The sequence below is a fragment of the Xiphophorus hellerii genome, chromosome 13 (genome assembly GCF_003331165.1).
Source record: "Xiphophorus hellerii strain 12219 chromosome 13, Xiphophorus_hellerii-4.1, whole genome shotgun sequence".
Taxonomy (NCBI): Eukaryota; Metazoa; Chordata; class Actinopteri; order Cyprinodontiformes; family Poeciliidae; genus Xiphophorus; species Xiphophorus hellerii.
The window spans coordinates 5,685,786-5,706,853 of record NC_045684.1 but is presented as its reverse complement, the minus strand read 5'-3'; the positions used below and the strand labels follow the sequence as shown (position 1 = coordinate 5,706,853).

The 21,068-nt window shown below is 37.8% G+C and overlaps 1 protein-coding gene and 7 non-coding genes across 10 annotated transcripts in view; 1 reads left to right on the top strand and 7 right to left on the bottom strand.

Moving 5' to 3' along the window:
* Positions 1-2,160: 2,160 nt before the first annotated feature.
* Positions 2,161-21,068, top strand: part of LOC116731301 (tenascin-like) — a 57,115-nt gene continuing 38,207 nt past the window's right edge. Inside the window, exons 1-5 of one of the 3 annotated variants that reach the window (XM_032581010.1) lie at positions 2,161-2,537; positions 7,699-8,067; positions 8,272-8,329; positions 8,503-8,712; positions 12,872-14,518. In XM_032581010.1, the coding sequence (XP_032436901.1) occupies positions 7,912-8,067; positions 8,272-8,329; positions 8,503-8,712; positions 12,872-14,518 (2,071 nt within the window). In that variant the 5' untranslated portion in view covers positions 2,161-2,537; positions 7,699-7,911. The remainder of the gene's footprint in view (positions 2,538-7,698; positions 8,068-8,271; positions 8,330-8,502; positions 8,713-12,871; positions 14,519-21,068) is intronic. The other 2 variants (XM_032581009.1, XM_032581011.1) reach the window with 2 other exon arrangements.
* On the bottom strand, positions 9,050-9,123 carry trnai-aau (transfer RNA isoleucine (anticodon AAU)). Its single transcript has one exon. It is a non-coding gene; the product is annotated as a tRNA-Ile (tRNA).
* Positions 9,285-9,358, bottom strand: trnai-aau (transfer RNA isoleucine (anticodon AAU)). Its single transcript has one exon. It is a non-coding gene; the product is annotated as a tRNA-Ile (tRNA).
* On the bottom strand, positions 9,520-9,593 carry trnai-aau (transfer RNA isoleucine (anticodon AAU)). The gene has a single exon. It is a non-coding gene; the product is annotated as a tRNA-Ile (tRNA).
* Positions 9,755-9,828, bottom strand: trnai-aau (transfer RNA isoleucine (anticodon AAU)). Its single transcript has one exon. It is a non-coding gene; the product is annotated as a tRNA-Ile (tRNA).
* Positions 9,990-10,063, bottom strand: trnai-aau (transfer RNA isoleucine (anticodon AAU)). Its single transcript has one exon. It is a non-coding gene; the product is annotated as a tRNA-Ile (tRNA).
* On the bottom strand, positions 10,225-10,298 carry trnai-aau (transfer RNA isoleucine (anticodon AAU)). Its single transcript has one exon. It is a non-coding gene; the product is annotated as a tRNA-Ile (tRNA).
* trnai-aau (transfer RNA isoleucine (anticodon AAU)) lies at positions 10,460-10,533 on the bottom strand. Its single transcript has one exon. It is a non-coding gene; the product is annotated as a tRNA-Ile (tRNA).

Genomic DNA, 21,068 nt, shown 5'->3' with positions numbered 1-21,068 from the left:
GTCTGTTTCCTCGTCATGTAATATCTCACAAACTGTCAGAATCTGTGACAGAATAATCAACTTTGAGATGTCGCCTTAAATTTACAAAGTCCACTCTCGTTATTCTGCAGACTCAGAGCAGCTTTGGCAGACCCTGCTGGGCCGGGCCAACAGCACATGTGGTACAATTAGCTGTGGCCTTATTGTGCACATGTGCTTGGTTTCTGAAGCATTTCGGTTATTTCGGAGCAGAGCCTGCAAAGGCCCCAAACAGGAGTCAGAAGGGCAAACTGAAAACTTTAAGAGTTCATGGTTAAAAGATGGAGTTTATCCATTCTTGGCATCAGAGGAGTTCTCATTTCCTTTAAATCTAAATCTAAATACATTACATCCTCACGTAAACAAAATCTGTTTCCAGATGAGGTGAAGACAATTATGACCTCATCACAGTCTAGATGGTGGAATCTCCAATCTGATTATTCTTCAGGATCTGAGGTTTCAACCTTTTAAAAAGGCTTCGAAAAGCAACTTAAAGATGGCTAACAAACCGTTTCACAAAAGGAGGAACAGTCATAATAACATTAATCTCTAGTTTGACTGTCTAATGGCTTCAGTTTAGCATTAGTAACAGCCAGAGATAACCACATGAGACAGATTCTATTGATAACAGAAAAACTGTTACTAATACTATGACCCAGTCAGAGTTTTGTTAAAAGTTGGATTTCTAGCTTATCTAGCTAAATAAAAGCAAGATATTGTTGGTGCAGGCTACTTCTTTTGGTTAATATTTCATCAGCTATTCATATCAAAAATAATGTTTAGATTGTATATTTTCCATCATCATACTCTATTGAAAGACATTTTTAAGGAAAAATGACAAGCTAACCCACTCCCAGGCTTAGCATCAATTCACAGCAGTACCGTTAGTATGAAAACATATTAACCTTCAGAAAAACTGGAAACCCTGGTACTGCTGTAGAAATATCTTTCAATAAATGAATTGCATTACAATAATGTCACTTTAATTTTTTTGAGAAATCCAACCTATTTTAATGTTTTTTCAGAGGGAAACATGTTGAAAGATAAATCTTTTGAAAAATCCTTTCCATAAAGCCTTTTAGTTGCTCTAACATATCCTGTAATTGTAACTGAAACCTTGTAGAAGTTTTATTCTTTTCTTTTAAGCAAAGAGTCTCTGTGTAGTTTTATTAGAACTCTCTCTCTACATATATTTTTTTATGTTTATGTTGGTCCTATTCACTCTTCAAACAAGTCAGATATTTGCTTTTCTTTATAAGCCACAAATCAAATTTAAAACAAGAAAGCAGCTACTTGCTTAAATTTGCAGTGTCTACAGCTGGAGCAGCAACTTAAAAGATTCAGACAGCTAGAATAAAAATGGTGGATTGAAACCTATTGTGCAAACGGTGAGGACATTTTTATGGGATGTTAACCAAATCTCCAAAGGCTCACTGAGTCTCCATAACAAAAATGTTTTTACAATGGATGACAATAGTGAAGGGTGCTTTTGCCTTCTGATGTGCAGCCATTCCTTTTGTTTTCTGTCCTTCACTGTTTTCCTTAGCTTTTCTTGGCTCATACATGTCATGCTGCAGTGCACTTCACTTTGTGTGGTCTGAAAAACAGCAGTGCTCATGTTGACTTTTACTTAGAAAAACAAAAAATGCATTCTAATCACATGGAAAGTGATCCTGTTTTATTTAAAATGGTTGCATGAGACCAAATTGATATGGCTTCAAAGAACCATAAAACTCAATAAACAGATGCTCCTCAGAGACTGTTCAGCTTGCAGTCTCAGATTTGAACACAAGTCCTGTCCCCTATAAAGGTAATCTGGTCTGCAGATGAACTGATGGTTCTGGTAGATTTCAGATCATTTTACTCAAAGTTGAGTCAAAAGAAATTCTCACATTTGATCCCGATACATTTTCTCACCAAAAAAATCTTGCTTTCATTTCATGTATTAAGAAAAAGTCCCAACCCATCACATGTCATAGTTTAGTTTTACTCCCTTTCTGACCAAAACAACAGTGAATGCAGCCAAATGTCTGTTTGTGATGTCAGATCCTGGAGCTGCTCCACTCACAGAGAGCGGAGCAGCAGGTCTGCCGGAGACGCATCCACGGTGGACGGCGATTAGTAAACAGAGAAAAACACAGCAGACTGTCTCTTTCTGGGAGCGTCCAGCAGCAGGGGATGGAGACCCCTTAAAAACATTAAGAATTTCAGGCCCCTTAAAAACATTTAAAAATTCAGATGTTTTCCATCGGATATCCTCCGCCCAGTGGGGACCTGTGAAGCACATAGAATGACATCAGAAAGGGAAAGAAAGAGAAGGAGGAGAGGGAGGATAAATTCTTCAAGTATGAGAAAACTTCACTGTTCTCCTCCTTCCCTCCTCTTCGTCTTTCTTTCGTTTCTTTCCTTTCTCTTTCTCTCCATCCCCCTCCTCCTGCTGGTCAGTCAGAGAGAGAAAGAGGAAACAGCAGAGAGGCTTCAGGACCACTGGGAGAGGAACTCCTCACATCTCTCAGCAGGTAAGATGCTTATGTTTCCTCTATGATAAAGTCCATTTTGAATATTTATGTATTCATTTAAATTAAATAAATAATCTTGGACAATCTCACAACCATTATGCATATTATATCAATCTATAGATGGTGTTATTGGTTAATTTGTAAAGAAAACTATTTGAATCAGTTTATTTGATTCTTGCTTATTCCAGTTTTTCTGATTTGTTCACTTAAAAAAACATGTCAAGTTAACTCAGTATTGACTTCTGCTTTTTAAAAAGGGATAGGCTACATACCCTTGAATTATAATCAACTCGTCGTTCATTTTTATTACTGGAATGATTGAAAATACCTTTTTTATGTTCCATTTTTACACCTGCTGAAGCAGTCTGTAGGAAATGAATTACGTTTTAATATTAATCCTTTTCATCTCCTGAGTGCAAACCTTAATTTAAAAAGATGGTACAAAATAATCCAAGAGTTTGATATGAAATCCTACAAACCCTATAAAAACAAGGACTGTTCTTTTTTGATTTGGAGTAGATGAGGTGGGAAATACAACTTCATGTTGGGATTTGTGAGGTTTTTTTTATGGTTTTATGTGGTGTTCATGAGTTTGGTCTGTGGCTGTGTTTTTCCTTCTGTTATGTGATCGATTTCACAGCGGCTGCATGTCATGACTTCAGAGACGGTGTTAAACAAATCTTAGTTGTTGAACATGAGAAGCGACTGATCAAACCGTTGAATTCTCCATATTTAGATCAAAGAAACTTTATTAATCACCAAGTACTTTTTTTTATTTGATTACTTTACTATACCTCATGTTTTTTATTTCTGTATAGACGTGTGTTGAATTTTTTGTGATTCTGTTGTAAAGCTACAAGATCATGAGAGGCTTGATTGTGTGTTTTAGTTATCAAGAGTCAATATGAACCTACACAAAACAGGTTGGATGGTTTATTAGATAAGCAGATGGATGGGTTGCTAAATATATCAGTTTAACCAATTATTTATATTTTACCTCAAATAGTTTGATTTTCATTTTTAAAAATGAAACAAAGATTTTTAGAATGACCTAGTCATAAGACCGATGTTGTGACAAGATGGGCTGCTCATGCTTCAAGACTTTTGTTTGTTGCAAAGTAAGAAAAATAGGAGAAAATTTCTCCAGAGATTTAAAAGACTGACTTTTACAACTTTTCCACAAAGCCACATTGGTTTGGATAGCTTTTTTTCCTCCTCAAATAAAATCACTATTCTCGTTATTTCTGTTTGATTTTTGAAAGTTTTGAATCTAAAGAATTTCAGTGTGGAAAGTAAGCCAAAACTTGAAGAAATTAGTTGGAGACAAACATATCTTTAAAACACTGCAAATAAACAAACTCCTCTAAATAGGTGGTGTCTCAGTTGCATTGTGGGTACTGTAGGAACTTGCCTCTCTTAAGTCGGGTGAACGTGACAAGATTGAATACTGTTAAGTTGTACAAGTAACACAAGTACAGAAATCGCTCAAAGTTTATTTACATCAGCTAAAAATAATACTGAGCAACGTATAAATGAGACCAAAGTGTCATTTGCTTTGCAAATTAGAAATAAGTTTGCTTAGCTGACAAAATCTTTATCTCTTATGAATACCTTTAGATTATTAAAATTATATCACATATGTTTATTTTTGGCTCCCGACACCTGAGTGAAGAGAAGAAAAAAAGCATCAACTCACAGAGCGATAAAGTAAAAACAAGGAGCGAGTCAGGAGTTTCAAATGTGTTGCCCTATTAAACTTAGAGACATAGCAAATGGGACAGCTGCCACACATGATTTCAAGCTAATTGTTCACACTGGTGTTTGTAGTGCAGTTTCTACGGCTGGCTGCGATTCAGACGGATATAAATCAAACCACAGATGTTGAGTCTTTGGGTCGGCTTACAATCAATTAACAGTGGAATAGAACAAAAATGTTTAAGATGTACCAAGATGGAGAGTATAGTCTCCATAACCTGACATACTGTGTATGAATATTCAATCTTAAACCAAGGATGTGTCTGACATATCCTAGTTTTTCTGCAACATAATTCAAATGACCAGTCAGACTTTATTTATAGAACCCTTTACTTACAGCTAAATGTAACACAAAATGTGTTAGAAAGATTAAAAACAAAGGAAGAAACATGCAAGGAACACAAAAGCTGAAATGAGAATGTAAATAATATTTATTATTACTGTAAGCAGCTGTAAGGAGCAAAATCATTTAGTTTAGTTGTGGTTGTCTGATTTAAAGGGCTCTCATGAAAGTCATCTTCAACATTTTCACTGCAGTCAGACTAGTGGTTTTCAAAAACAGAATCCATTCAGTTAACTCCAGCTTTTCAGACTGAAACGAAAGGTCAGAGGTTAGACTAGTTGGACTCTGCTCAAAAGTTTTTAAAGGCTAAAGTGAGCGGAAAAGCAGTTTTACACACAGCTCTTCCATTGTTGAGGCATAGGGGTGATAACAGCTGCTGGAAATGCCAAGAACAGAAATTTAAGGAGGTGGTGAGCACTAACTCACCTAAATCTGACAGTCAGAGGGAAATTTAAAGCTTACCTCACTGATTGTGGTAACAGTCTAGCCTGCTGCTGGTTCTGTACTGGTGTGCCTTTGTTTTCTTGGACACTTTAAGTCTCTCGATACAGGCAGTCATTGTCTGAATTGGAAAACCTGTCCAAAGCCTGTTTCTCTATTTCAAAGCTAAATATCATCATGCAGGGATAAAAAATTGAAATGCAGTCAAAACAATAAAAGCTAAAGCTATAAAGTGAAAATTTAGCTAAAAACTTTGTTCTGAATTTGTGTTAATTTCCCTTAACATACTTTCTGTTATAAAATATGTAATAACTTTCCATAATACAATACAAAGAAAATCTGCGTTAATAGATAATATATTAATAACTATGTATATGTTGTCCACTAATTTGATTTTATTGCTCCACCAGCAGGAAGAATGACGTTATATTCCTGTGAACTCTCAGCAGCTGCTTTCTTCATTCAAAGCTGCCGCTGAACGTGGCTTTGAAAAGTAGATCTGTCAAATGTTAACTAGCTTTGGTTGTTAACCTCACAGGGGAGATCCAAGCTGTTAAAAATTTAAAGGTCTGACTCATATATGAGAATGTGATCAGCTACTGTTTTTGTGTTGTCGGCCATGTCACAGAAAATTTTATTTGGTGGGATTTCCTTGGTTTTTGATTAAAGCAGATCACTGAGGAGATGGAGTGAAAACAGCTTGCCTGAAGAAAATTGTTTAAAACTGTCTTAAAAGCTATGTTGCATGAACTAGAAAATGTACCTTTGAAAGTCTGAAAGATATCTTAGTGTTTCTGCACAGTAGGCTTGCATCAAGAGGGTCCAGGGTTTGAATCCAAACCTGGAGTCTTCCTGCATGAAGTTTACATGTTCATGTTTGTTTATCAATGGTTTACCTCTGGATATCTCCACATGTCAAGTATTTGTATGTTGCATTCATTTTCCTGAATTGCCCTTAGAGTATGAATGGTTTTGTGCATGGTTTACTGTCATGTTTGTTTTTTTGTTGCCCTGTGATGGGCATGGCACTTCAACAGTCGTATCTCGTCCAATATGTGCAAGAGACATCCATCCATCATACAAACAGTCTAACCATAGATAAGAGAAGTGAGCACAGCTAATTTTGTGAGTGAGAATGACAAACCATCTGCTCAATTTTACAGTTTTGATCAAATTATTCACTTTAAGGATCTCTCAACATTAATATAACCATATTTTATTGATGAAATTATCAATTATTATTAAACCATGGCCTTTAAAATACAGAAATTCTCTATGACTCACAAAAAAGATGAGATGTTATACTCTACAAAGAAAGGAACCATCAGCAAGTGGATAATTTTTATGTTTGCAACTGAAACGGAAAAGGAAAACATGTTTCTAAACAATAAATGAATGGAGGCACAAATAAAATGTATAAAATATGATCAGTTACAAATGAGAAGCAATGTTAAAGATATTAAGCTTTTACACACTTCTCCAGGATGTTGCACAGAACAACAACAATGGACAAAGTTACAAAGACGTGTTGAATTTAGAATATATTTTTGAAGTTAATTATAATTTTTGATTGCAAGTTTAAATTTGAAGAATTTTCTAATTCAGCTACTGACATGACTTGTTTTTCTTTTTTTAATGACTGTAATCGTCATTTTATTTTGATGTAAAAACACAACTTAAGTCAAATGAAACAGCAGATCAGATTTCTTTGACAGCTTTTCTCAAATATGAACAAATTTTAAATGTCATCTAGAATGTCATTAAATTTTTCTTTTATCAGTTGTGACGAAGGTCTATAGGCAAGTCTATTATAGTGAAATATACAGTACAGACCAAAAGTTTGGACACACCTGTGTGTCCAAACTTTTGGTCTGTACTGTATAAAAATAATAAATGCCTTAAAAAATGTAATAAAATGTTTCCAGTCCATAAATGCATAAACTAAGTATTTTGCTTAGAAGTTGGGAAGATATTATTTGAATCAACCCCCCCCCCCTACTGGATAGAAAATGATAAACAGTGAGTCAGACCTATATATGCTTCAACAAACCAATAAAATTAAATCTGTGAGTTCAACTCTTACTATTTTAACCCATGAGGTGTGATAACCCCAAAATTCTGCTTAGGAAGAAAAATATAGGCTCACAAGTCAAAAACTGAGAAATCTATTCTTAATCCCTTTACTTTACTTGTTTTCATAAGAGAGAAAAAGGTCAACACAGATTTCTAGTTTTACCCAAAGTTTATCAGCTTATAGTACAAATGTTTTTCAGTCTGTTAAAGTTTACACGTTCAATTCAGCATAATTTTGGTCATTTTGAGGAGCATTTCATGCATTTTAAATTGAAAACTTTGTCATCAAATCTTTTAAATAAAATATGTAAATTGACTCAAATAATCAACAGCTGTGGAAAACATCTGCTCATTATGCCAGTCGTCTGCTGCATTCTACATGTGTGTAAGCCAGACATAGGATAACTGAATGGGGTTCATTGGCTGACATGCAACTCTAACAAGCCCATAAACAACTAATGGTCCCATTTGTGGTAATTAATGTAATGTCTGCTGAGCTAATATGAAATTTAACGTGATCTTTAATCTGTGTTTCTGGTTTTCTTCCAGGTGGAAAGTTCTTGGAGAGAAGACGACGATCGATGTCATCACCTATGAAGAGCCCGGCTGAGGCAAAGTGACAGCAGCTGAGAGTTCCCTGTTCTGCAGACAATAATAGTCTGAAAGAACTTGATAAAATAAAGTCCAGATCAATCAAAGAGCTTGGTTTTCCTGAACTGTCCAACAGCTTTCCTTTCCCTTTTCCTCCCACTAACCATTGGAATGGATTCCAGTCTGTTCCCAGTAATGCTTCCCCTCTTCCCCTCCCTCATCCTGATTCTTCTGGCTGGGCCAGCCATCCTGACCCCATCAACCTCCAAGGAGCTACAGGTCAGAGGTGAAAGGACACCAAGGGATGCTGACCAGGACACCATCAAGGTGATTTAAGTTATTATCACCAACTCTCAATAGCCACAGAATAGAAGCACAGAAGTAATTAAATTAAGAGTTTAGGATGAATTGAGTTCATGGCCAAACCATCAGCCCTTATATTTGTGCAGTTGTGTGAAATTCATTTATATAGTGGAAATTCCAATAATAAAATACGTCTTCTGATAGTTTAACCAGGTGCTGTTGTTACAGGTGGTGATCTCTGAGGGGTGTTCCTCTCAGGGGGATTCATCTGATGTGAGCCAAGGAGGTAATACAAATTAGTTTGGCATTAACTACATATTTAACACTATGACAACAGTGCATATAATTGGTTGAAGAACAGATTTTTATTCTTCATCACAATATCATCACATATTTTTCTTACCCCCTCATTTTAACACTTGACAGTTATGTTTGCATTTTCCAAATGTTTCTCCTCAGGTAAAGAAATTGATCTGGCACCTGGCTCTCCCCTGGTGCTGACCCATAAGATAAAACTGGTTTCATCAGGGTCAGGTTCTGGGTCTTGTGGATGCAATGCAGACTTTTCTTCCTTGCGGGAGCGATTAGAAAGTCTGGAGCGGGAAGTGTCTGACCTTCGAGGGAAGTGTGGAGAAACAGGAGGAAGCTGCTGCACCTCAGAGAGCCAAGGTCAGTAGGCTTGATTATCCCCACACCCCCCGAAATTCTAACTTTAACTCTAACTTTCAGTCAAATGTTCTGTTTAACCATCGGATTGGATATAAAATAATGTATTCACAGGTCAAAAGTAATTTATTACTTAATTTTGTTATATTGAGCTATTTTACACAGAACATGTGTTTGTGTTTTTTACTGCTCACCTGATTGGCTGTACATTGGCATGACTAAATGCATTTCATAAGCAGTGAAATTCTAATGTTTTGCAAAATCAACATGCATGAAGGTTTAATTTAAAGCCTCCTGTTATTTTGAAGAGTTGATTTTCTGGCAGACTTTATGTTTCACATGGCCAGTATGGGGTTTGAACCCATGACCTTGGCGTTATTAGCACCACACTCTGACCAGCTGAGCTAACCGGCCATACATAATGTTGAGTTTTCATTGATATAAGAAAACCTTACAGGATCTTGACATAAGCAGTGAAATTCTAATGTTTTGCAAAATCAACATCCATCAAGGTTAAATTTAAAGCCTCCCGCTTTTTAGAAGACCTGTTTTCCTGGCAGACTTCATGTTTCACATGGCCAGTATGGGGTTTGAACCCATGACCTTGGCGTTATTAGCACCACACTCTGACCAGCTGAGCTAACCGGCCATACATAATGTTGAGTTTTCATCGATTTAAGAAAACCTTACAGGATCTTGACATAAGCAGTGAAATTCTAATGTTTTGCAAAATCAACATCCATCAAGGTTTAATTTAAAGCCTCCTGCAATTTAGAAGAGTTGATTTTCTGGCAGACTTTATGTTTCAAATGGCCAGTATGGGGTTTGAACCCATGACCTTGGCGTTATTAGCACCACACTCTGACCAGCTGAGCTAACCGGCCATACATAATGTTGAGTTTTCATTGATATAAGAAAACCTTACAGGATCTTGACATAAGCAGTGAAATTCTAATGTTTTGCAAAATCAACATCCATCAAGGTTAAAGTTAAAGCCTCCTGCTTTTTAGAAGACCTGTTTTTCTGGCAGACTTCATGTTTCACATGGCCAGTATGGGGTTTGAACCCATGACCTTGGCATTATTAGCACCACACTCTGACCAGCTGAGCTAACCGGCCATACATAATGTTGAGTTTTCATTGATTTAAGAAAACCTTACAGGATCTTGACATAAGCAGTGAAATTCTAATGTTTTGCAAAATCAACATCCATCAAGGTTAAATTTAAAGCCTCCTGCTTTTTAGAAGACCTGTTTTTCTGGCAGACTTCATGTTTCACATGGCCAGTATGGGGTTTGAACCCATGACCTTGGCATTATTAGCACCACACTCTGACCAGCTGAGCTAACCGGCCATACATAATGTTGAGTTTTCATTGATTTAAGAAAACCTTACAGGATCTTGACATAAGCAGTGAAATTCTAATGTTTTGCAAAATCAACATGCATGAAGGTTTAATTTAAAGCCTCCTGTTATTTTGAAGAGTTGATTTTCTGGCAGACTTTATGTTTCACATGGCCAGTATGGGGTTTGAACCCATGACCTTGGCGTTATTAGCACCACACTCTGACCAGCTGAGCTAACCGGCCATACATAATGTTGAGTTTTCATCGATTTAAGAAAACCTTACAGGATCTTGACATAAGCAGTGAAATTCTAATGTTTTGCAAAATCCACATCCATCAAGGTTAAATTTAAAGCCTCCCGCTTTTTAGAAGACCTGTTTTCCTGGCAGACTTCATGTTTCACATGGCCAGTATGGGGTTTGAACCCATGACCTTGGCGTTATTAGCACCACACTCTGACCAGCTGAGCTAACCGGCCATACATAATGTTGAGTTTTCATCGATTTAAGAAAACCTTACAGGATCTTGACATAAGCAGTGAAATTCTAATGTTTTGCAAAATCAACATCCATCAAGGTTTAATTTAAAGCCTCCTGCAATTTAGAAGAGTTGATTTTCTGGCAGACTTTATGTTTCAAATGGCCAGTATGGGGTTTGAACCCATGACCTTGGCATTATTAGCACCAGCTGAGCTAACCAGCCATACATAATGTTGAGTTTTCATCGATATACGAAAACCGTACATGATCTCACCACAATGAAGATTTGAAAAAATGCTAATATTATGTTTTTCAAAATCAACATGCTTAAAGGTGTTTTTTCCAGTCTTTTTTTTATCTTGAAGTGTTGATTTCATTTTCCAGCCATTTTTATTTTGAAGTGTTGATTTTTTATTTCAGAGCCATTTTTTATTTTGAAGTGTTGATTTTAAAACTTTTCTCAATCAATGAAGATTTAAGAAAAGTGCTCATATTCTCATATTGATTTTTCAAAATCAATATGCATAATGGTTTAATTTAAAGCCTTCTGCTATTTTTAAAATACTTAAGTCAAATGTTAAAGCTACCAAAAATAAGTCTGAAAGTAATAACCCTTACTTGGTAATCTAGTATTGTAGATAATTTTGTCATCTAGATATAAAAACACAGTGATGATGATTGATCAAAAATTGGGTTTTTTGTTCTTTTTGTAGAATATTTGTCATCGAGGAGATAAAGCTGACCTTTAAAAACTATAGTTTAATTTATAGTCAAATTCCTGCTGAAGCATTTGACTAAGAACATGATAAACTGCCAGAAATCAAGCGATGAGCTAATACAGTTCAGTTTATTATCCACTTTGCTTGATTTTGTCTTAGAAGGAAAAATTTTAATTGGGTTGTAGTTTACATTTGAGTTAGCCTTCAGGAAAGGATTTAAGTAAATGTACTGTGAGGTTATGGAAACACAACTTGATCTGTTGCTGCTGTGTGTGTGTGGGGGTGTGTGTGTGTATGTGTGTTACCCCTCAGTTCTTTGCCCACTGTGATCTCAGTCTCTTCTCACACCAATGGAGTTCCTCCACTCTTAGTTTCAACAGCAGACACACACACCCTAGTGCACCCCCGCACGCACGCACACACAAGCTCACCCCCACGCCTGCACACACACACACACACACACACATCATCCTTGTACTTCTGTGCAAACCGAGGACTTTGCATAGACTTCCATTCATTGTAGTAATTTCCCCTTATCATTACTAGTCTATTTCTAAGCCTAACTTTAATCAAAACTAAATTCACTCTGTACCTTTAAATCTAACTAGTAAAGCCTAGTAGGCTAGCAAAAAATTGAGGAGCAGGAAAGGTATTCACTTTCTACAAATAACTTCTTGGTGAATATTATGAAAGTAGTCCTCTATATGTAGTATTTACAAGTACACACACACAAAGGCCTCATCACACAAAACAATTCGGTCCTATGCAGCTTAATTGTAGAAAATTATACCTACTCCCCCAAGAAAAATTCCTAATGCACAACAGAATGTTTCATGTAACTCATGCAAGACTCCAACTCATTTTCATCCGAACTGAATCTAAATAAGTGAAATATAATCACTTACTTATAATACCCTCCCCAATTATTGGTAACCTTGATTTAATAAAAAATGCTAATGCTTTAAAGTTTATCCATCATTTCTTGCTTTGTTTGAATCTTTTAAAACGACAAAAAACTGAACAAATTTCATAAGGGGCATCCTGTGGCTCAGTGGGAGAGCAGGTGAATCATATAGAGAAGCCAGGATCCTTATTGCAGGTTTTATTACCATACCAGGTCATTTACTGCACATCTTCCACTTCTCTTGCTGCCCTTATTTCTGTCTATTAAATAAAATCAACTATTGCCACAACATCATTAAGAAGAAAAAATTCAAACGAGGGTATTAATACATCCACCTATTGTCTACACTGCTTGTCTGGAGAGGTTTGGGAGGGAGTCTGCCTATCTCCAAAGGCCAAGACGTTTAACAGGATCTGTTAAACAGGACGTTTAACATGATAAGTTGACATATCATGTTGACTTGATATGTCAGCTGTTAAATCAACTAGCATATCAAGTCACCTAAATTACATTTTATGGTCATTATTGGAGTGGATATCTCCCAGTTTACTGAATCCCAGTCTTGTAGTGTATAGCACACTTGTAGGCTATACAGGACATAAAACTATATATAAATACATTTGTACATATACATATTTATATATTTTGCATTTGTTCAACTTTATTCAACAAATCTAACAGAAACCTTTGTCTGGGTCTATCTATTTTCTTTAGGTGCTGGCTGCTCCATAAAACCAGAAAAGGAGGAATGTCCCAATGAGTGCAGTGATCAAGGTCGCTGTGTGGATGGCAAATGCGTCTGCTTTCCAGGCTACAGCGGGCCGGACTGCAGCGAGTCCAGCTGTCCCGGGAACTGTAAAGGCCACGGGAGGTGCGTGAATGGACAGTGTGTGTGTGACCCTGGTTTCTCTGGTCCCGACTGCTCCCAAAAAGCCTGCCCAGACAACTGCAGCAATCGTGGGAAGTGTGTGAACGGCAAGTGTGTATGCAACTCTGGTTCCACAGGTCCAAGTTGTTCTGAAGAATCTTGTCCTAAAAACTGCAACAGAAGAGGACGCTGCGTTAATGGCCAGTGCGTGTGTAACACTGGTTTCACAGGTCCAGATTGTTCCAAAAGGGGCTGTCCTGGAAACTGCAACAACAGGGGGCGCTGTGTCGATGGCAAATGTGTTTGTGACTCCGGCTCCACTGGCCCTGACTGCTCTGAGGTCACCTGTCCTGGAAACTGCAACAACAGGGGGCGCTGTGTCGATGGCAAATGTGTTTGTGACTCCGGCTCCACTGGCCCTGACTGCTCTGAGGTCACCTGTCCTGGAAACTGCAACAACAGGGGGCGCTGTGTCCATGGCAAATGTGTTTGTGACTCCGGCTCCACTGGTCCTGACTGCTCTGAGGTCACCTGTCCTGGAAACTGCAACAACAGAGGGCGCTGTGTCGATGGTAAATGCGTTTGTGACATCGGCTCCACTGGTCCTGACTGCTCTGAGGTCACGTGTCCTGGAAACTGCAACAACAGGGGGCGCTGTGTCCATGGCAAATGCGTTTGTGACATCGGCTCCACTGGTCCTGACTGCTCCGAGGTCGCCTGTCCTGGAAACTGCAACAACAGAGGGCGCTGTGTCGATGGTAAATGCGTTTGTGACATCGGCTCCACTGGTCCTGACTGCTCCGAGGTCGCCTGTCCTGGAAACTGCAACAACAGGGGGCGCTGTGTCGATGGCAAATGTGTTTGTGATGATGGTTTCACTGGCAAGGACTGCCAGGAAAGAGCATGCCCTAATGACTGTAACGACCGTGGGAGATGTGTAGATGGAAAATGTGTCTGTGACAACGGCTTCACCGGTACTGACTGTACTGAGACCACCTGTCCGGGAAACTGCAACAACAGGGGGCGCTGCATTAATGGACAGTGTGTTTGTGACAATGGTTTCACAGGTGCAGACTGCTCTGAAAAAACCTGCCCCGATAACTGCAGCAATCGTGGAACATGTGTTGATGGCCGATGTGTCTGTGAGAGCGGCTTCTCTGGCGATGATTGCTCTGAGTACGCTTGCCCTGAGAACTGCAAAAACAGGGGGCGCTGCATCAATGGACAATGTGTTTGTAATGAGGGATTCACTGGTGAAGACTGCTCTGAAAAAGGTTGCCCGAACAACTGCAACAACCATGGAAGATGCGTGAATGGGAAATGTGTTTGTGACGTCCCGTTCACCGGACCGGACTGTTTTATTAGAGGTTGTCCCAATAACTGCAGCAACAAAGGGCGATGCATCAAAGGACATTGTGTTTGCCGGCGAGGATTTACTGGACCGGACTGCAGCCAGTGCAAAGAGGGCATGACTGGGCCAAACTGTAACATTGGTAAGTCAGAGTCACCTTAATCTATGTTTAATAATATAGGTCTTCCTTAATGTCTTTTTACGAAAGACATTAAAGAGTAGGTTTTAGTGCGAGAAAACAAGGAGTAATCCAAGGTTTCTTCTCCTCAAGAGTACTTTCATTGAAATGACCAGTAAAAATGAGGGATTCTCCCATTTTGAAATTCCTATTTCCTTCTGCTCTAGATAAAATTATTTGTATCATCATCATCAGCCAGGTTACTTTGATCCAATGCAGTTGCACTTTCTTGCTGTTGTTTTCAAGGGATGTTGCCATGGTGTGTTAGCACATAAGCTCTCATGGAGCCGGTTAAAGCTGCAATCATTCCACTGACGGAACTGTTTCATTAACAGTGGAGCAGAACCAAGACCCACTGCCCATAAAAATGCCTCATACTCCCGTGTAATGGGTGTTTGCTCGAGTCTGACACAAGACACGAGTGTGTTTCAGTGTGTTATGTGCTTCTCCAAATGTGTGCAAGCATTTACAGGAGTTGATGGAGGGATGCCCCACAATCTAGACTCCTCTGGTGGAAAAGCTAAGTGGGTAGCATAAACTTTTCATGGAATTTGTTGGAATTTGTGCAAAAATACTTTGATCTCAAAGAAAAGAAAATCAACATGGGAAAGAATACTGAAGAAAAAGCTTACATTTTAAGACCTAACTATACATTGACCTTTGATAGTTGTTCAAGATAAAGTTTCACATTTACACAAAAAATGTCCAGGCAGTCACACTTATTTTTAGGTATTTGAGTGTAATGTAGTGTTCAAATGTAATCCTAACTAATATGTAAATACACAAGCCTATTTACTAAATAACAAGACAGGTAGATGGAGTTTAGCTAAACATGCAGTAGAGCGTTTTGAAAGATTAGTTACAAGTTTGGTTTAAATCAGTAACCAGGTGGCAAAAACATTTATAAATGGTGTAAAAATGCAAAAAGAACAAACGGAAACAAAATACTAAATAAAGAGTTGCTAAACTACTGAAAACTGCATTTAAATTCCAACATACTGTTCATTAGATGATTAAACATTTCAGACTATAGGGCTAATAAAAGTCGCAACCAGAGAATAAATGGCTGTCATTTTCTGCAGACATTCACGTTTACATGAGCTGATGTCAAAGAAAAAACAATTTCCTGCCTTTGAAAGTTTCATGGTTCTTGAGCTGCATAAGCAAGGTCCTTGTACAAAGCTCAGTTGGTGCCATGGTTAGATGCATTAAAAATGATACATTTTTAAAAATGTTTCTGAGAGAAATTCAAGTGTGGATCTCAGAGTTTTACTTGTGCTGAGCAGAAGAAGGCTTAAAATGTATGAAGAGAAAGGTAGATTTTCAGCCAAACTAAGACCCCTTGTTATGTTGATTGTTGTCTAATAACTATAGAGTGGTATCTGTGAAAGAAAGGCTTAAAGATCAAAAAACCCTTTCAAAATCCCAAGCAATGTCCAAGGCTTAGTCCTCCCTCCAAAAACATTTTATTCTCTGACAAGAAAGAAAATAAGTAAGCTGTCCTGAATGGTTCCAATAACACTGGCATGAAAAAAAGATCTTGCTGGAGATGTTTATTGTATGCAGCACAGTGAATAGGGTTCTGGAGATCTTCACCTTAAGTAAACAATAGCACTCCAGGTCGTGACTACATCTTATTATGTGGAGATGTTGCATCAGGCTTCCCTGTTTGACGGAGGGCCTCATCTGTATGACAATGACTGGGTCTTTCAATAAGACAATATTGCAGTTAACAATCCCTTCTTTTTGCTTTGGACTATATTGAACATTAGTGGTTCTTGCCTGGATGTTTCCACAGGTGAGCAGCTCTTTCTGTTTTTTACCACCTTCCCTAAAGACATAGAGAGACTTATTGGATCACATCCACTTTTTTTACACAATTCTAACTGTAGACGACAAACTTGTTCACATACACAACTGACAGATAAGTTATAAATATATTTTTCTTTCTTTATTTAGTGGATGTTCAACAGTTCCAAATCAATTTTGTAATTATTTTGAGGAAGGATTTCAGTTCCAGACATTAGATTCTTTCGTGGAGCCATCTTCATCACATGGAGAGTCAATTCCATCAACCCTCTGGAAACACATGAAGCATTTCTAACCAAATCTTTGGAACTGGATAACGAGAGCAGTGGGGCCACTCACAACCAAATCCTAGTTCACACATTTTTTTTCATTCGTTTTTGGATTTTCATTAGGAGTATAAAAAGTTAGACTAGAAAAACAAAATTTCTGAAGAAATTTAGCCGGGGCCTGCCAAGGCGCGCCCGTCGGGCTTGGGCCCGGCGTCGGCACGCCACAAATCGGCGTCGACGCCAAAGAACGCCGCGACGTAACCAGTGGCACGCGGAGAACCGCAAGAACGTTAAGCGAGGCGGACGTGCACCATTCCGTACGATTTAAAATGTTGTCAAGGCTTTTATTTTGGAAGTTTTGTTAAACTTCATTTCAAAGGGCCAAACTAATCCCATGCGTAATAGTCCTTGGGTTAAAATAGTTATATAATGCTCAAAACACAAGTAGCTGATGTAAAAATATTCAAGGCTTTTATTTTGAAATTTTCAGTATGCTCCATTTTAAAGTTCCGAACTAATCCCATGTGTAACAGTGCTTTGGATGAAAAAGTCATATACGGCCAAAAAAAGCAATTACGTCATGTAAAATATTCAAGGCTTTTATTTTGAAATTTTCAGTATGCTTAATTTTAAAGTTCCAAACTAATCCCATGTGTAACAGTGCTTTGGATGAAAAAGTCACATAAAGCCACAAACAGCAATTACGTCATGTAAAAATATTCAAGGCTTTTATTTTAAAATTTTCAGTATGCTTCATTTCAAAGGGCCAAACTAATCCCATGTGTAACAGTGCTTTGGATGAAAAAGTCAAATAAAGCCAAAAAGAGCAATTACATGATGTAAAAATATTCAAGGCTTTTATTTTGAAATTTTCAGTATGTTTCATTTTAAAGTTCCAAACTAATCCCATGTGTAACAGTGCTTTGGATGAAAAAGTCATACAAAGCCAAAAACAGCAATTACATGATGTAAAAATATTCAAGGCTTTTATTTTGAAATTATTATTATGCTCCATTTTAAAGTTCCAAACTAATACCATGTGTAACAGTGCTTTGGATGAAAAAGTCAAATAAAGCCAAAAAGAGCAATTACATGATGTAAAAATATTCAAGGCTTTTATTTTGAAATTTTCAGTATGCTTCATTTTAAAGTTCCAAACTAATCCCATGTGTAACAGTGCTTTGGATGAAAAAGTCATATAAAGCCAAAAAGAGCAATTACATGATGTAAAAATATTCAAGGCTTTTATTTTGAAATTTTCAGTATGCTTCATTTTAAAGTTCTGAACTAATACCATGTGTAACAGTGCTTTGGATGAAAAAGTCAAATAAAGCCAAAAAGAGCAATTATGTCATGTAAAAATATTCAAGGCTTTTATTTTGAAATTTTTGTTAAGCCTCATTTTAAAGGGCCAAACTAATACCATGTGTAACAGTGCTTTGGATGAAAAAGTCAAATAAAGCCAAAAAAGAGCAATTACGTCATGTAAAAATATTCAGGGCTTTTATTGTGAAATTTTCAATATGCTTAATTTTAAAGTGTAAAACTAATCCCATGTGTAACAGTTACTGAGTTAAATCAGTTATATACAGCCCAAAGCAGCAATTAGTTGTAAAGGCCAGTTCAGTCCTGATCTGTTTCAACTGAGTATTCCACTATAGATAGAACTACAGCGATGCGTATTCGTAGTCCTAACCAGCAGCCAATAGCCTCTTGAGTTCCGTTGCTATGGTAAATAATGGTCTCAGCAGGTGTGAGCTCTGAGCTCTGAGCTCTCAAACACACAAGTGTGTTTGAGCAAACACACTTTACTGAAAAAAAGCATTGGAAACAAATCCTTCTTGTTCGGGAACCGTAATACATATTCGAAAAGCGTTTTAAGCGTATGACAGTTCAATGTGTCTTCTGCGATAGTCCCGAGATTCATATCTGTACCTCACTCAGAGCATTTACAGTGATGAGAGAAAGAAATGTTGTGCCCAGATATGAACCGAGATGGGCTGTCACTCTAATTTGAAGAAAAATGAGAAACTTTGGGTCGCTTAGAGGCAAATTGTGGACAAACCGTAACTGGTATCGACGAGCCGTCTTCACTTTCGAAGAGATCACAGACGTATCTACAAAATGAAATTTGAATGGCATTTCTAGGTGAATTTGTGACGACACAGAAAATCCTCAAAAATAGGGTATTTCTAGGATTTTTCCCATTGACTTATAATGGGGTTTTTTTCGTAGTTTTTTGCGAATTATGTCGCCACGTTAAGCCCAAATCCCACCAGAAGTAATAGCTGGAATGGCGTGAATTTTCTGCAGGTTTTGATACCTCATTTGTAGGTGTGCACCAAGCGGTATGAGCCGCATTAACGGTTACGGAAGAAAAATAAAGAAGAACTAGAAAATTCCTGAAGAAATTTAACCGGGGCCTGCCAAAGTGTGCCCGTCGGTTTGGACCCAGCGTTCTGATGCTAGAAATTAGTATCAATGCTAAAGAAAGCTGCAATCATATGAGGAGAATCACAAGAATGTTTACTAACATGTACTTGCACCATTCAGTATGATAAAGTGAGTGTATCAGCTAAAATGAGCAAAAATGCTAATGTTAGCATGATAGCTGTCACTAGCATGTGGGACATCACTAGCATGTTCTCTATAATGGACTTACTCTCTTCAGTATACTAAACATGGCTAATAAGTCAAATAAATAGCTAATAGCTTATTTAAGCTAAAATGCTAATGCTAATGAACTGCCTTGCTGCGCAAGGCAGTTCCCTAACCTGGGAGAAAAAGATAATGCAGAATAATATTATTGCACCGCCTGCGGCGGTGCACTAACCTCGGGGGCATGTTGAGGCTTTTATTTTGAAATTTTTGTTAAGCTTAATTTCAAAGGTCCAAACTAATCCCATGTGTAATAGTCATTGGGTTAAATCAGTTATATAATGCTCAAAACACAAGTAGTTGATGTAAAAATATTCAAGGCTTTTATTTTGAAATTTTCTTTATGCTTCATTTCAAAAGGCCAAACTAATCCCATGTGTATCAGTGCTTTGGATACAAAAGTCACATAAAGCCAAAAAGAGCAATTACATGATGTAAAAATATTCAAGGCTTTTATTTTGAAATTTTCAGTATGCTTCATTTTAATGTTCCAAACTAATCCCATGTGTAATGGTGACTGAGTTAAATCAGTTATATACAGCCCATAGCAGGAAGTAGTTGTAAAGGCCAGTTCAGTCCTCCTCTGTTTCAACTGAGTCTTCCACTATAGTTAGAACTACAGTGATGCGTATTTGTAGTCCTAACAAGCAGCCAATAGCCTCCTGAGTTCCGTTGCTATGGTAAATAATTCTCTCTGCCAACTGTCAGCTGTGAGTGAGACATGCAGGGGGAGACAATTCTCTGTTTGAGCCAGCCAGTTTGAACTAAAAAAAGCATTGGAAACAACTCCTTCCCGTTCGGGAACCGTAATACATATTCGAAAAGCGTTTGAAGCGTATGAGAGGGCTATTTGTCGTCTCCGATAGTCCCGCAATTCATATCTCTACGTCACTCACAGTATTAACAGCGATAAGAGAAAGAAATGGTGTGCCCAGATCTGAAATTTTTGAGAAATATATGAAAATACATGGGAGAGAGCCTGAGAGAGCGACAGAAAATCCTGTCGCATGACTTTGCTCTGAAGCACCGTGACAGAAAACCGTACGGTCTAGATAAATTTCGAAAACATTTTACCGGAGCAGACAGGCGTATCAATGTCAGGACCGATTTTGATACTAATCATGCGATATTTATGGGCGTGACGGCGATTTCAAAATTATTTTGGGGTCAAAAATTCTCTTCATTTCTCACTCTAAAAAAGCGGCAGTTGGTGTCAGTTATGCTCTGCGTTTTGGCAGTTGGAAAATTTGCTCGTTTTTCGCTTTTTACGTCGCCATTGTAAGTCCAATTCCTTATAAAAATAATAGCTCCCTTCTCGGCATCGAGCCGCACGTTTTGATACCACTTTTGTGGGGGTGCACGCAGCGGTACGAGCCGCATTAACGGTGATGGAAGAAAAATAAATAAAGATACTAGAAAATTCCTGAAGAAATTTAACCGGGGCCTGCCAAAGTGTGCCCGTCGGTTTGGACCCAGCGTTCTGATGCTAGAAATTAGTATCAATGCTAAAGAAAGCTGCAATCATATGAGGAGAATCACAAGAATGTTTACTAACATGTACTTGCACCATTCAGTATGATAAAGTGAGTGTATCAGCTAAAATGAGCAAAAATGCTAATGTTAGCATGATAGCTGTCACTAGCATGTGGGACATCACTAGCATGTTCTCTATAATGGACTTACTCTCTTCAGTATACTAAACATGGCTAATAAGTCAAATAAATAGCTAATAGCTTATTTAAGCTAAAATGCTAATGCTAATGAACTGCCTTGCTGCG